The following is a 16,892-nucleotide window of genomic DNA, read 5'->3' as shown; positions in this document are numbered from 1 at the left end:
GTATGCAACCTTATGTTTAGGAGACTCTGTATTGTGATCCGTATTACTCACATACCATTTTGTTTATCTGTTATATAGTTCTATTTACTTACTTCTGGCATGTTTATTACTTGTACTTCAGAATTTGCAATTATTGGGATGATACACACATTAAATCGTAACAGCTAAACTTCCAGTCCATATTTGACTACTAATATAGCCTGCACAGCTACAATCCTGGAAAGAGACAGGCAGTGTGTGTTATTGTTCTTTGCAGAGCAAAGTCAGGGGAGGTTGAGGGTATTCATTTTAAGTTGGTCCTTAGCTGCTTTAACAGGCTCAACTCTTCTGGGAAAAATGTGTCCTAACTAAAAGTCATGAAAGGATTTTGTGGCTAGTGTGAAAAAAACAAATAAACTTTGTTGTTAACCAAAAAGATGAGTAGGGAAAATATATTTTGACAGAGAAAACCCTGCCTTATACTACCAAATACAAAACTTAGATAGGGATTATTCCATTTTGAGCAGGACAGTAATCCAAGGTAAACAGTTGTCACATCGTTAAAATACTACTACAATTTAGAAAAGGTAACCCTGCCCTGTCATGATCATTGGAAGTTTTCCAATGCCCCTAGTACATGTGTGCAGTGCCCCTGTACATTTTGCACATTTAGAAGTTGCACCCAGAAAGGAATTCATTCATGAACACACATTCATGAGTTTTAGAAAAATGCCTTGAACAAACAACTTTGTAAGCTCAAACTGCTCATTAAGCACAATGATTAGCAATACTCATCTTAAAAGGGACCTGTCACTTTAAGATATAATTCCAAATATTTTTCTATCATATTATTTCAGCAATATAAATGTATTTACACTATATAAATTATTTTCATTTTTTTTCAGACTTGGCATTCACAACAAGCAGGCACCATTTTGTGAACACTGTTATTAAGTTTTGTATAACCCCAAAATCTTTCATATGTGCCAGAATGGGGGACCTAATGTCCATGCCTGGGTAGTGTAGTAATATCTAGAAAGTGCTGAATAGAAAGTAAGTTAGGCATGGATGTTTCAATAAATAAAGATTTTGGGTTTCAGGTTTAATTTACAAAAAAATTTCATTACACAGCTTTTTATTTGTGGGTAAGAAGTACCCTTTAATGTCTTTAAATACAAATATGTATTAAATGTTCTCTACATTTGGACACATTAAAACATCATTTACTTATGAACTTGTTCAGAAATAGATACAGTTTTTTACAATCATGAGAACAAATTGCTTTATATAATTGCTGCTGAAAATAAATAGCAGATGAGGTATAATACTTATAACAAAACCAATAAGTTATATTCAGTTTTTCATTTCTATAAACACATTAATCGAGGGACATTTATAAATCTAATTTGTAATTTGTGACTATAATTTATAGAAGCTGCCACTTTTAATACATTCATATTAACATTTCCATAAACTATGCAAAACATAGTCAAATTTAAAGGGAAACATGACAAGGAGAAAGGTGAATATATAAGTGTGCCAGTCAGACTTACAAATGAAACAAAAGCAGCAAGAAGAAGAATGCGAACTAGGAGGTCTTCAAACTGCTCCAAAACCAATTCCCAAAGAGATTTTCCTTTAAAAAAAAAAAAAAAAAACATAAAACAAAGTCAATTAGTCTTCTGGTAAAATCAAAGTTTCAAGTTAATTTATGAAAAATTTACATAAGGGACCTTAAAATAATAAGGAAAAAAAGTTAGAAAATGTACATCTTATCTAGTACCCTGTTGCAAAAATTAGAAGGTAGAATTAACTGGACAACAATTTAAAAAGAAACACCTATCTGATTGCTACAAGTTGACTAGACCAGTTGCAAACTTTGCATCTACCACAGAAAAACACACCAGCCAGTTTAATCTTGAGCCAATACCCACTCCTGGCATATCATTCTAAGTGACATTACTTTGCTTAATTTCTGCAGTTAAATCTGTTGTCCATTAAGAGCCTGTACTGTAATGTAACATTCGATTCTCAACCCTAAGAAGACAAGCAAAATTACCCAGCAGTTTTCAAACTTTATAAAATATCAATATATTCAGTATGCTTCAGATAAACTTTCGATTGATGGTACTTTTCACATTAAGTGTTCAAAATACCATCTGCAACATTATATAATTAAAAATAGTAACTGTCACAGATTGCTGCCTAGCATACTGTATATCTCGAAGTTTAATCACTGCTGCAGGTTGCTGGAATTTTTGTTTTGCAACAGTCACCTTTCAATATCATGGACCTTATGTTAAATGAGAATAACAAAAAGAAATAATCTTGCGTGTAACTGCGGTTATGGGCAGAGTGGGTTTGTTTAAAGTGAAAGTAATATCTTTTTTTTGCAAATGTTTAAAATTAAGGCTTGGTAGTTCCTATAACAGGGGTCGGGAACCTTTTTGGCTGAGAGAGCCATAAACACGACATATTTTAAAATGTAATTCCGTGAGAGCCATACATTATGTTTGGCCGAGGATGCTGCGGGGCAAGGTAGGGTGGGTCTCAAGGATGCTGGATGCGATGCAGAGGAGGGCGTGGCCTGCGCTCGGCAGATAGAAGATGTGTTCTAAGGCTTAGAACACGTCTTCTATCCGCCGAGTGCAGGGGCAAGGTAGGGTGGGTGCCAAGGATGCCGGATGCGATGCGGAGGAGGGCGTGGCCTGCGCTCGGCGGATAGAAGACATGTTCTAAGGCTTAGAACACATCTTCTATCTGCCGAGCGCAGGCCACGCCCCCCGTTATTTTTTTTTTTATTAAAGATCTGGCACTGTTCTACTACAACTAAAGGAGGGGGTCTACCAAAAATCTGTTCTTGCATAATGGAAGAATATATAATTATATGCAACTTTCTATTGTAAATTAATTAAAAATGTAATGGATTTTAACACTATTTCATGTCATAAAAGCCAGAATAAGAGAACAGAAAAGGATAAACAACTTATTTTAAAACAACTGATTATTTTAAATAAATATATATATGAAATCAACTTGAAGCCCCACTGCTTTCCAGAGGGCCGATGCTCTGTTCACTATAAAAAACATAGGGACTTTAATGAAATCCATTACTTTAACCTATACACCTATCTTTACATAAGGTATTTTTCCCTTAAATGGAAAAATATGTTCTGCCTGATAATTTATGATTAATAATCACAAAAATTGTTTCTGATTTTAGAACAAAAATTCCAGTATACTAAATATCAAGTGCAAATGTACAGTGACTCTCCAAAGAGTATAATAAAAAAAATATACAGAAAGATACCCTTACCTTCTTCAGCCGGCAGCTCTAAGGATCCAGCAAGAATTAAATGAACAGAAAAAAACAAGAGAATGAAAAAAAAATTAGTCATAATAAATGTGTCAAAAATGATGCATAAAACAAATGAAACAGTATTTTATTTTCAATAGCAATTCTAATTTCAAATATTGTATTTCAAAATTGTAACCTGTTATCCAGAAAGGTCCAAATTACGGAAAGGCCATCTCCCACTGACTCCATTATAAGCAAATTATTATAATTTTTAAAAATGAATTCCTTTTTTCCTGTAATAATAAAACAGTACAATGTACTTGATCCCAACTAAGATATAATTAATCCTTATTGGAGGCAAAACAAGCCAATTGGGTTTATTCAATTATTGAATGATTTTTAGCAGACTTAAGTTATAGAGATCCAAATTACGGAAAGATCCCTTATCCGGAAAACCCCAGGTCCCGAGCATTCTGGATAAAAGGTCCCCTACCTGTACCTTTTACTGTAATTCTTGCACTTCCGCCACCTAAACACATTCCTTGTTGCTGGGGGGAATAACTCTAGCAATCAAACAGATATTTAAGGGTAACATCACCTATTATAAGCATTTAAAAAGGGAATCTGCCACTTTTTTCAGATATTAATCATTGGTAAAGGTAGACCTGGCGAGCTTCAACCAAATAAGCAAAACATGTTTTAAAATATATATATATATATATATACATATCATAACACTTTTCTTAATGTAACTGAATCATACTTTAAAAAGGTAGGTTCACTTTATGTTTTTTAAACAATAATCGTTCTGTGGAGTCAATAGAAACCAAGACAATTCAGAACATCCAACCATATACAATATAGCGTACCTCCCAACATTTGAAAAATGGAAAGGGGGACAAAAAGAAATGGCGCGCATATCGTGGAAAATGTTTTGACCATGCCCATTTTTGCAACCACACTCCCTAAATACCACTCCCATTTTACTAAATTTGGCAGGTTATTTAAAGTCTGAACACATTTCTGGAGGTTTTGGTGTTGTTTTATGTGTTATTACAGTTCTGCTAACTGGTGAAATTGCCCTTTAAGCTGCAAGCCTCAGTTCCCCCAAGAGACATGTTTAGCTTATTAGTTACAATTGTATCTAAGTACAGGCATAGCTTATTAACTTTCTGGGCCCTCTGCCAAAAGCCCACTTATTTAATTAAGTCTGAGAAACAATGTATCTAAGTGCAGGTATAGCTTGTTAAGATTTTTGGGCCTGAAAACTCAAATGAAAAAATTTGCCATGTAAAAGCCTACGAGTTTCTATAGAAGTCAATGGGAGTTGTTATAGGCAAAGTCAAGCCGTATTCTCAAACTCAATTTTTATAGTTTGTAAACTCGAAAAAAATTCATTCAAACAAGTTTTCATTATTAATAAATAAGCGAGCATTTGATATAAGAGTTTATTCGATTTAGATTGTATTATGTATATGTTGGAAGAAATTTTTAAAAATGTAGCTTTTTGTATGATGTAACTAGTGGTATTCTAAAAAAAGAAAATTCAATTTGGTTTATATTTTACAGGTTTAATTTACTACTTCTGCTGTGGAGTTGTCAAGGGGCAAAAAGAAGACATTAAGGTCCTGCAATATATCTGAACATTTGGGGGGCCATTTACCAACCGTCTGATTGTTTTTTCACCAGATTCAGATTTTTTGAGCTAAAAGTCACTTTTCTCGGGTCTCGAGCATTCTGGATAACAGGTCCTATACCTGTACTATGCATCAAAACAGCTAAAAATCCTTAGAGATTTTGGATTTTTGATGCAACAATTCGAAAAAGTCGCAGTTTTTGTGTGACAAGACAAAAAACGATGACGTTTCGCAACGTTCATATGAAATTTCATTTCATATTTTTTAGTAAATGGAAGACATCAGTGGAAGCCAGTTTATTTGAAATTTAAAATTAAAAACAATGAGAAATGTTAAGAGTTTTAGTAAGTCTGCCATTCAGTCAATTGATGTAAGATTGTATGACCATATAGAAAACGTGACCAAAATTTGGAACAGCTTGCAAGGAATGCCAGAGAATGCTATATCTATTGAACAGAAGGCCAAAGTCTACACTGAGAACTATTAGCAGCTATAATTTGTGTTAACATTTTTCTAAAGTTATCAGGACAATGTGAGAAAGAGCTCACAGCAGATTCATATTCCTTCTGTTTATCCAGACTGCAAAATATGGCAACTTAGATATTTGTTTTTTTTTCCTAGATTTCAAGCTATCCAGTTACTTTGGCTAGAAAGGTTTTATGGATACAATTTTTTTTAACAATGGTTAAAAAGTAAAAACAAACAAACACAAGCATATACATTAAGTAACTACACTGTATTTTGCAAGTAATTATGTATTATAAAATGATAATATAGGTTGTCAGAGCAGTACATGCACAGCAGGAGCCAAGGAAAGAGTTTCAGTAGATTAGGTGTGCAGATCTATGGCAAAAAAATTATTATGCTCATACAAGTATGCATTTTCCGATCAGATAAATGAAAGCATTGCGTGGCTATTTAACAGCAGAAGGTTAGGCCTGGTGCCAAGGGAAAAACAGAAAACAGAAGGAAGCCCCTATTCTGCACACCAAACTGATAAAGCTGCACAATTAAAAACCACTGTACAGTGTGGAAAATATTGCACACTTTCTTTTAGTTCCTCAGTAGCAGTACTGCCCTTTACAACATGGACTTAAAACCATAAACCATAAACGACTAATAAATGCATTTGTTTTTAGTTATATCAATGCCTGTTAAACCATCAGATCAACTTTCTATGTTTTATAAGGTGACCTGTCACCCTAAGAAATAATTCCAAATTGTTTTCTATTGTGTTTGTCAAGCAAAATAATCTTCACCTACACTGTATAAATTATTTTAATCTTATTTACTTCAGCCTTGGAATTCACAATAGCAGCAAGCAGGCAGGCACCATTTTGCATCCTGCCAAAATCTTGTTTCCGTGCCAGTATGGGGGGACCCGATACCCATGTCCATGCACTGGTTATGAAATTAGATGGCGAGGAAGGAGGGGGAATGTGAGGGGCACAGCAACATCTAATAAGTTCTGAATTAAAAGTGAAAGTAACCGTTTGCATTGACAGCTGGAATTTCTAAATGCTTTTATAATGGATATGGATGTGTTAATAAAAAAATGGCTTTTGGTTTCATAATTAATTTGAAAAGGACTTTTATTATACAGCTTTTTATGCCTGGGTGACAGGTCCACTTTAACAACAAATCTTTAAAGGGGACCTGTCACCTTGAAAAATAATTCCAATTTTTTTTTTAGCGTGTTTGTTGAGCAAAACAAACTTTACTTACACTACATAGATTATGTAAATCTTGTTTCCCTCAGTTTTGCAAGTCCACAACCACAGCAAGCAGGTAGCTGCCATTTTGTAAACACTGTTATTAAGACAAGCATTGCATCATCCCAAAATCTTGTTAATGCTCCACAATCTGGCAACTGATGCCCAAGAACAGGATACATAAATGCAATGACATCTAGGAAGTGCTGAATGGAAAGCGAAAGTAATTTCTTGTCCACCTCTTTGCCTGAGGCAGGGGTCCCCAACCCCCAACCTTTCTTACTCATGAGTTATAGTCAAATGTAAAAAGATTTGGAAAGCAACAACAGTGTCATAAAAGTTCATGGAGGAGCCAAATAAGGGCTAAGATTGGCTATTAGGTAGCCTCTATGCACACTATTTACTACTATTTATTTAGTAGTAAATCTTGTTTTTACTCAACCAAAACTTGCCACTAAGTCAGGAATTCAAAAATAACTACCTGATTGCGGGCACTGAGAGCAACATGTCACAGCTCAGATTTGTAAATATAACAGGTATGGAAGTTTTAGTTAAAAAAAAAATGGAGTTTTTGTATTTAATTTGAAAAGGACGTTTTTTTATACAACTTTTTATGTGTAGGTGACAGGTCTGTTTTAAATATACAACTTAGTAAAACTGACCCCACAACTACAGGGCCTTGGTTCTACTGTAAATATGCAAAACTCAGTGGCTTCAGAAAGGACTAAGCTTGCATTTATAAGCTTGATATTCGCAACATCTGCTTGTCTAAACTAGCAAAACTTTTCATATAACCATTGTAATGCCGAAGGAACAATGTTCTAACACTAAAAGGGCACCTATATTTCAATAGGTAGAGAAATATAACCTCCATAAAATAATTAATGCCCATATGCTGTAGTGCATAGTCATTTTGATAGGAAAAAGAGTATAGGCAGTGCTGTTAAACTGCAAAACATTTTACTGAAGAGAAACACACATTTCAGGACTTATGCCCTTTGCTTGTTGTGTTAACCTTCATTAGAACTCAGCTTGCCTTGTATTTCCCTGTCATAAAGTGGTTTGTACTTTAACACAACACCCTAGACCCAGTGTGTTCTCTTTTCTATCATACTGGATCTACTGGTAACTGTACAGTGACATATTAAGCAGTGGAGGAGTGAGTGGAAATAGGGTTGCCACCTGTCAGTTTTAACCCAGACAGTCTGATTTTTTGAAGGTCTGTCCGGGTCAAAACTGCCTGCCCCGCTTTTCCAATTTGTCACCCCTCCTGATGTTAGCAAATGGCAAGTGCCCAGGCTGACACACACTAAACAATGACAAACATACCCAGTGACCTAATGCTAGACACCCGTCATGCCTGGAATTACTCTTAGCACCCACATTTCCATAGTTTGATGCTGATATGTAGTACAAGTATGTATATATCAGAAGCTGGCCTTAAAAAAACTCTTTTATGCATGCCATAATTGTATGCCATATTATAAATGCTAGGTACAGATGTGTTACTGTCATACATTAGAGATTCCAATTCAATTGGATTCTTAGTTTGTTCTACAGCTTGCCTCAAAGGACACAACTGGGCTCTGGGCCGACACTGTAAAGGATTAGTATTCTATTCCCTCTTATTTTATTTACTGTTTGTATTGTATAATCATGTCTTTGTGTTATAATTTTTCTTCATATATGCACTATTATTATATTAAAGCTATTAACTAAAGCTAAAACTCTTCATGCTCAACTTGCATTTACAAGACTGCGAGAGACTGCCTGTTTGAATATACCTTCGTTCTAAAACTGTGAAGTAGAGGGTTGTTTATACAGGTATGGAACCTATTATCCAGAATGCTTGTGACCTGGGGATTTCAGGATAATTTTATGTAAACTAGATCTTCCTTCTTAATTATATCTAAAGGTCCCCATACACGGTAAGATTCGCTCGCTTGGCGGCGGCAATGGGGCAGTCGGTTTAGGGACCGCATCAACGAGCCGATGCGGTCCCCGGTCCGACTGGATTTTCTAACCTGGCCGATCCATATCTGGCCAATTCCAGATATCAGTCGGCCAGCCCGCTCATTTCTGCCCCTACACGGGCAGATAAGCTGTTGAGTCGGTCCAAGGGACCGATATCGCCAGCTTCTATCAACCCGTGTATGGGGGCCTTTAGTTGGGATGATGTACAAGGTACTGTTTTATTATTACAGAGAAAAAGAAATCATTTTTAAAATGAGAACCGTGCTTAAAGTATTTAAAACCCTTTACAACCACATCCCACATGTGACCAGTGTACATACGTTACAACCTTAAATAAAATATTTATTTTATGGCTGTTGCATTTGCATGACAACTGTAACTCTCATATATTCATAACATTCTAAATTTTTCTAGAAATGACAACTATAATTACCTACAGTTTATTAGGAGAAATCCTAATAGGATCTAGGGACATGTTAAATGTCAATCCATGTTATAGCATGTTATAGCATAAAGGACATATGAATGGTATGTACTCATTAAACAGATTCATGAGTATCTAAAATGCATTTAAGTGTGCCCAATGTAAAATCCCTAAATTGCCTTTAAACGGGAACATTTGCTATTACAAAAAAATGCATTAAACTGTAGGGGATGCTTAATCATTTTTTTTTTTTTTTTTTTAATGCTATTTGTTTCTCTTTCATTTTTGAAATACGAATGATGTATGTGCTTTCTAGGCCTATTTTTTTTTTAATGCAAACAAATCAACCATGCTCGTTGTCAAAAATGCCTTGCAAACTGCAAAATCAGGTGAAATCTGCCAGTGACTATATGTGTGGGTTGCAGGCAGTATATCAGTAACTGCTGCACTCATTCTAAACTTAATGGGTGAAAACTTGTTTTTAAAGTGAAAATGAAAAACTTCCATTTCTGAGGATGATGTTTTTCATACAGAAATATGCAGTAGTGGTTATATAGTTCTTTCTCACCGTTACAGTAGCAGTATCGAAAAATGGCAGCTGTAAATCACACTTGTGTGTATTAAACCTGTGATATTGTCAGAAAAACTCAAACCTCAACTGTCACAGCCAAGAATGTCCAACAGGTTTCGTAAGAGTGCTGTCATTATACTAACAAAAAAATTCAACCTTTGTGCCGTTAACAAAATAAAAATGTATGCATTGCATATACCATCGATGTACTCCATATGAAGCTGCTATGTGGGCTGCATTAGCAGAATCATCTCTAAAACTATAGCTATAACCACACCTAGTATCCAGCGTCCTTTTGGTTCTTTGCACCATCTATTATACTCATTGGTGACAAGATGCCTCCACAATTGACCATCTGACCATGACAACTCTGTGTGTAGTACCCACCTGAGTCTGAAACCCTCCAATGGGTGCCCTTAACCCTCTGCCATGGACTGCGACACTCCAACAATACCTCTTCTTTGGCTTTTTCAATCAGAGGTTCCTCTCCTCAGCCACTTACCTTTATTTTATCTCTACTTCTCTCACGGTGCGCTGCTCTACTTTGAGATAGCTTACAACATGTCACTTTCTTTCCATATCAAATCACACTGTGTATTCTCTCCTACTTTTATAGATAGGGATGTGTTATCCCCTGCAAGAATAATGACTCCGATGTTTTATGAACTACAACAAGTGTTTTTGATGATTAACCTGGCATTTTAACCTACTTGAGTCTGGTTGCTATGATACCGGCAACCTAGCAACCTGTCCCTTGTATGTATATTCACACCCCACAAAAATGGATTTGTAATCAAATTAACTTACTGTGATGAACCTCTGAGTACTTATACTTTACCCCCTACTGCCCCAATGGGGAGTGGTGTTAAAATTGTAGTGTTACTAAGGCAACCAGTTGCCATAGCAACCCGTTTTAGCCCTATTTAAGTTTCCATTTACTGACCAAGTTTTCTTGAATATGGGTCTATTTCAACTCATGGGGCTCATGTGAAACAGAACTGTGTTGATACAAACTTGTTACTTTCTCGGCTCATCCCTGACAGCTAGCTACAGTAGCGTGTTAATTTTGATACTTTTGTTTCTGTTTAAGCTGCTGCTTAGAACTTTTGATTACTTGCTTGTACTGATTATTTCTTTTTTGTTTTTTGTTTTATTGCATGTTTTCAGTTTTCTATTGATTTATCTCTGGTATTCTGTCTCTGGCGACGTTTGATGACGTCATCTCCACTTTTTCCCGTCACTTTGTGCTTTTTAGACACTGTGTTTGTTGTATTCACCACTTTGAAAAAGGCTAGAGTGCTAGCCGAAACGTTAGTCTCCTCTTTAATAAAATAATTTCTTTGTATAAGTCCTGTGAGTGCTGACCCTCTCTCAAGCACTATATATATATATATATATATATATATATATATATATAAACTATATATATTCGAAAATTTTACTTATTCGGGTAGACAGGAAATAGTGTTTTATTTTATTCTGAAGGTATTACCAACAGCATTTGTATTAAATATTTGTTACAGTTTTTGGTGTTTTTTCTGTAGTTTTAATCCACCAAAAATAAATAACAAAACGTATAAACAAATAACTGTGTGATCCATTTTCACACTTCAGGACCACTTCTGCATGGTCCAGTAAAATTAGAGAAAGTTAAATAAGATCTCAATGAATTTCCAAACAATAAAAAAGAATGGGTTCTGGGCATTTAAAACTATAAATGTAGGTGGGACATGATGTTTATGCCTTCAGAGTGCTCAATATTTTCCTCTCTCTTTTTCATGCTCAGGACACACCTTACCACCACTGCCTGAACAGGCTCAACCACCTTTCTTTCAAAGAGTAGTAAAAACATTATGAATAACAAGACTGTAACTAGAGAAGATGCTAAATGCAATCACAAATTACACAACCTACCAAAACAGTGGAACGTTTTGCCAGTAGCAACAGGGCCCTTCTACCTCAACCAATTAAAAACAATAGCTGAAAAATCAGAAATGAAAGTGGAGAGATCCAAGGGGTATTGCTATGATAATAAGGAAGACTGCAAGTCAAGCCCTAAAAGTAATGGCACACTAGGTTGTTTTGCCCTCTCAATCAAGCACTGGGTCCTGTCTAGAAGCAGAAATGTGTCACTTAAAAATACAGCAGAATACAACAACGGCTCTTTCTGAATTATGCCCCTAAGCAAAGAGAAAAGCACCATCATGGTTTAAAAAGTCAGCACTACTTGTCAAGAGTCAAATTTTAAAAAGGGCATTAGCTTTACCTTCTCTTTGTGTGTGAGAAAAGAAAACCACGATGGTTGACTACGACAGCGTGTTGTCTTTTCCTTCTCTCTTTATATTTACCCTGACAAGAAACCGCTGCCAGAGAGCAGCACAGCAGGAGAAAAACAAAGTCTACCAGAAAGAAGGAACAGGGCTATTAATGAAACCTTTAATAGCATGATGACCAAGTCAGTGTCACTTTAGTAATCCTGAGGATTCTGATTTCCTATAATGTAAATAGGTATAACCTATTAAAATCATAATAAATTAAAGGGGACCTGTCACCCTAAAAAATAACTATTGTGTTTGTCAAGCAAAATATTTCCACTTACACTATATAAATAATATAAATCCTTCAGCCTTGAAATTGCATAATCACAGCAGGCAGGCAGGAGCCATTTTGTGGACACTTCTATTAAAGGAGAAGGAAAGGCTAAGTCACTTGGGGGTGCCAAAATGTTAGGCACCCACAAGTGACTTTAATCGACTTTTAAACAAAAAAGTTGGCTTTTTCAGTCTACTGTGCATGCGCCAGCCCAGGGATTCCGTAGACAGAAGAAATACGGAAGAGAAAATACTTGCTGCAGCTACCCTGGGCTGGTGCAGTTCTCTCCTTACTGAGGCACCAGCCCGGGGTAAAAGGTAAGCAATGAAGTCAACATTTTGGCACCCCAAGTGACTTAGCTTTTCCTTCTCCTTTAAGGCAAGCTTTGTATTAACCGAAAATTATGTGTATGTGCCAGAATGGAGAACCTGATGCACATGTCCATGCACTGGCTACACAATTAAATGGTGAAGAGGGAGAGCAAAAAAAAGGAATTTGGGTTTCATGTTTAATTTGAAAAGGACTTTTAATATATAGTTTATGTCTGGGTGACAGGTCCCCTTTAATGCACTTCTCAAATGATTCTTTTATGCCTGAGAAAAGTATTAAAGGAATCGCTATTTACATAGTGTAGAAAAAAGAGTCCATCATGTTCAACTCTTTCAAGTAAAACCAGCACACACAAACCTATACTGATCTATCTATATGCTCACATACATAAACTATACATACCAACATCAATATTAACATAGATTTTAGTATCACAGTAGACTGGGATACTATGCTTGTTCAAGAACTCATCCAAGCCCCTCTTAAAGGAGAAGGAAAGGCTAAGTCACTTGGGGGTGCAAAAATGTTAGGCACCACCAAGTGACTTTAATCACTTACCTTTTACCCTAGGCTGGTGCCCCTGTTAGGAGAGAACTGCACCAGCCGGGGGTAGCTGCAGCAAGCATTTCCTCTTCCTTTGCGCATGCACAGTAGAGTAAAAAGCCAAACAAAAAAAGTCGGCTTTTTCAGACAGAAGAGATAAGGAAGAGGAAATACTCGCTGCAGCTACCCCGGGCTGGTGCGGGTTTTCTCCTAACAGGGGCACCAGGGGATAAAGGTAAGCGATTAAAGTCACTTGGTGGTGCCTAACATTTTGGCACCCCCAAGTGATTTAGCCTTTCCTTCTCCTTTAAAGGCATGAATAGAATCTCCCATTACAACATTAATGCCCACCTTCGGCATTAATAAACAAGTTGAAAAGCAAAGGACAAAGCAAACTAACCCCTGCAGTACTCCACAAACAAAACACTGGCCCAATTAGAAAATGTTCCATTTACCACCACTCTTTGTAATCTATCCTTCAGGCAGTTTTCTATCCAAAAACAAATAGTGTTCTAGGTCAATATCCCTTAAATGTACTGTATGAAATGCTTTTGCAAAGTCTAAGTAAATTACATCCACTGCCATTCCAGCATTCCTGCTCACCACTTCATAAAAGGCAACTAAACGCATAAAACCATGCTGGCAGTTTTTCGAAAAAGGATCTTATTCTCAGCCTGAAAACTATAGGCCTGTGAGTCTGACATCAGTAGTAGGAAAGCTTTTGGAACGAATAATAAGGGATAGGATACTTGAATATATTGCAAATTGTTATACTAACAGGCCTATAGTTTTCAGGCTGAGAACGGGATCCTTTTTTGAAAAACGGCACCACATTAGGAATTGGCCAGTCTCTTGGTAACATGCCAGACCAAAGAATGCTGAAAAATTAAGTACATTAAGCACATAGTGCCCTTTTGTATGATTTTTGTTCCTCAGTGAAAAATTTTAAATCAAACAATTTAGACATGATTTAAGTTCCCCCTGAAATGAGGGGGGCTATGTATGTATAGCAAGTGTTGTTATTTCTACACAGTGAAAACAAAATATATGAAAATAACTTCAAATTAAAGTTTGGAATGTGCACTTTAATCACATCTAAATCAACTGATTTAAAATTTTACATTAAAGGAGAAGGAAAGTCAAAACCTATTAAGCACACTATTAAATAATACTACTATTGCTGTGTAAAAACGCTATATTTCTGGCTTGCCTACAGAAAGATTTACAGAGATACACATACTAGAACCTACATACTACAGTGAATGGCGCCGCCATCTTGTCTGTATGGGCTGAAAAGCACAAGCCAGCCCCCCCTCCGCTCCCCCCTCCTGTCACAAAGCCTCTGCTGCTCCCCACTCCTGCCACAAACACCCCCAAGCTCCCCGCTCCTGCCACACCTGCCCCCCCGCTCCCCCCACCTGCATGTCACAGAGTTCTCCAACACTGTGTCGCCATGGCAACCGGACGCTCCTGCTGTGTGCGCATGCACCGCCTACAGTAACAAGTCGCCAAGTCTGGAAGGAGCGATGCATTATGGGAATCTTCTCTACACTGCTCAGCATTTTTTTTTCCTGTTTGGCTTCTGATCCTCTGAACAGGTGAAGTATGGGGAGACTTAAGGGCACTATTGAGACAACTGAAGGTATGCCTGCAGCTTCAGATTAACTCTTTTTTAGCTTTATTAACTTTCCTTCTCCTTTAAGGAGCAGCGGAGTACTGGTGCCAAAAAAGTAATTATCCAGTTAGAGGCAATGGATATTAGCAAAACAGTTTTCAAGTATTGGCATTGTGTACTAACAAGCACATTATTATCACAACCACAGGAGCATCATATACAGTAAGTGGTAGTGGGTACTGACACTCCAAGAAATCTCTTCTTAATTCTGTTCTCTTCATTCCTTTTCACCAGCTACTCTACCCTTTCACTACTCCTGCTGTCTTCACTTGTGAGTATTCCTTTTTTCTACTTTTTCTTAATGGACTAATAGTCTAATTCACTGTGGGTGCAAATAATTCAGGCACCATTCAGTGAATTGCAATCCTAAATCTTTTCCCTAGGCATGTGCTCCTCTTTAGAAAAAAAATGCACTGGAAGGGAAATTTCTGTCTAAATGCAGTTCCACCTTTTTACCAGTGTTGCATACCCCCCAGTGTTGGCACTGGTCCTTTTGCTGCCTGAGACTACTTTTTAGTGTTCTATCAATACTTGTTTTTAGCAGCTAGGGGCTGTCAAAGCATTTATAAGTACCACACTGACAAATCTGAATTTCAGAAACCTCTGCATCATATCAGCAGTAAGTAATGTTAGTGTGTAATTTACAACAAGGAATGAGTTAACACACAAACAACCAACTTATTTGGCTACACCCACAGCAATGGCCCATCCTATTTATTCAGGCCCTATGTAAGTGTGGGAAAACACACTGCCATCCTATGCCAAATTTACATAGCCAAATGACTAATCCCAAGCTTTACTGTAGCTACTGAAAGATGCTCCAGTATTCATGTTGGCAGGAAAGGACTCCTGTGTTCAAAGTTATATCACAATATCACAAGTCCCAAGCCATATTACATACTTTTAATGTGTGTATCACAGGTAACCACAGTTTATATATGAACAGTTCCAAATGCTATTAAATAGTTATTAACAGATATGCCCACTTCAGTTATAATAGATGCAATGAAATAATCACTGTGATTATACTGGTACATTAGTCACCCAGTCTAACCTTAAGTTGGGGGAGAATAAGGTCAATCAAGGCATAATAGGTAGACAGAAAGCAGGAAAAATGTCCCTGTTGCTATAAATGAAAAGCTGTAGGTGTAGCCCACCTACACAGTGATAAGGACCAGGGGAAAAAAAGAAAAAATGCTGCCCATTCCATATCTAAACACTATTTGCTCGGATAGGCATTCAATATACAACATACATATGGCATACTAGCACACCTCTGTCCCATGTACTCCCCTCTTTAACTTAACAGTATACAAGTGGTGGGCGATACAAACTCCTGTCCGCCACTGATACTTATGAATATGATTCATTATGCGCAGTATAGAATCATTAAAGTATTAAATATGCACACTGCCCAGCATTCTAGCACTGGAGGGGAATTTGCTTGTTAGGGCGGGGTGGGTAAGGGGAGCACTACGAAGGAAATTTGAATGGGCAACAAAACATACACCTGTGAGCTGCTAGATAGAAAGTTCCAGTTTTGATCTGACCCTGGTTTCCTTAAAGGGAGAAATAAAGCTTAAACAAAGTCTAGAGATGCTGCTCATTATTTATAGAGGCTTTGTACCAGGCCAAGGCCTAGCCCCAGTACTCTTCTGCTGATCCATATCACATGCTCTGTGCTAGAGTCTCTTTTAGCAAACTAGAGCCCAACAGACCATACACCCACGACTTGAACTGGGCCCATGCACCTGTATTGTACCAAAATCTTTCCAAGTCCAGTATTCCAGTTCAGCTACCTCATTCAAGCAGGCTATCACTCCTGTGCTCCTGTTGTAGTACTAATTGCATGTATGATGTCCACCTGTATTGAACCTGATGGTTCTCACTACCTGAACCTGTCTAAAAAAATTGTGTGACCCGAAATTGACTTTAGTATTGAAAACAGAAGTAACATGACTAATATGCAAGATCATCTGGGAGCTCAGGTATCTTGATTTTTTTTTTTAAAAAGTTTTATAGATGCCCATAGCCTACCCAACTACCTCTGCTGGGAACTTGCAGACCACTTGCAGTCAGTAAATGAGGGCTTTTCTGTCCCTATCCCGAGTGCTTTTCGTGTATTCCTGCAGGTACCTGGCTAACTGAAGGCTGCTA

General features: G+C 37.0%; 1 protein-coding gene across 2 annotated transcripts in view; it reads right to left on the bottom strand.

The window, feature by feature from the left end:
- Positions 1–16,892, bottom strand: part of atp2a3 (ATPase sarcoplasmic/endoplasmic reticulum Ca2+ transporting 3) — an 87,556-nt gene that overhangs the window by 51,078 nt on the left and 19,586 nt on the right. For both annotated transcript variants that reach the window (XM_031896110.1, NM_001078865.1), the window contains 2 exon segments: positions 3,296–3,313; positions 1,533–1,615 (listed from right to left, as the gene is read on the bottom strand). In XM_031896110.1, coding sequence (XP_031751970.1) covers positions 1,533–1,615; positions 3,296–3,313 — 101 coding nt within the window.

This window comes from Xenopus tropicalis, chromosome 2 (assembly GCF_000004195.4).
Source record: "Xenopus tropicalis strain Nigerian chromosome 2, UCB_Xtro_10.0, whole genome shotgun sequence".
Taxonomy (NCBI): domain Eukaryota; kingdom Metazoa; phylum Chordata; class Amphibia; order Anura; family Pipidae; genus Xenopus; species Xenopus tropicalis.
This window is presented reverse-complemented; position numbering and strand designations above follow the sequence as displayed.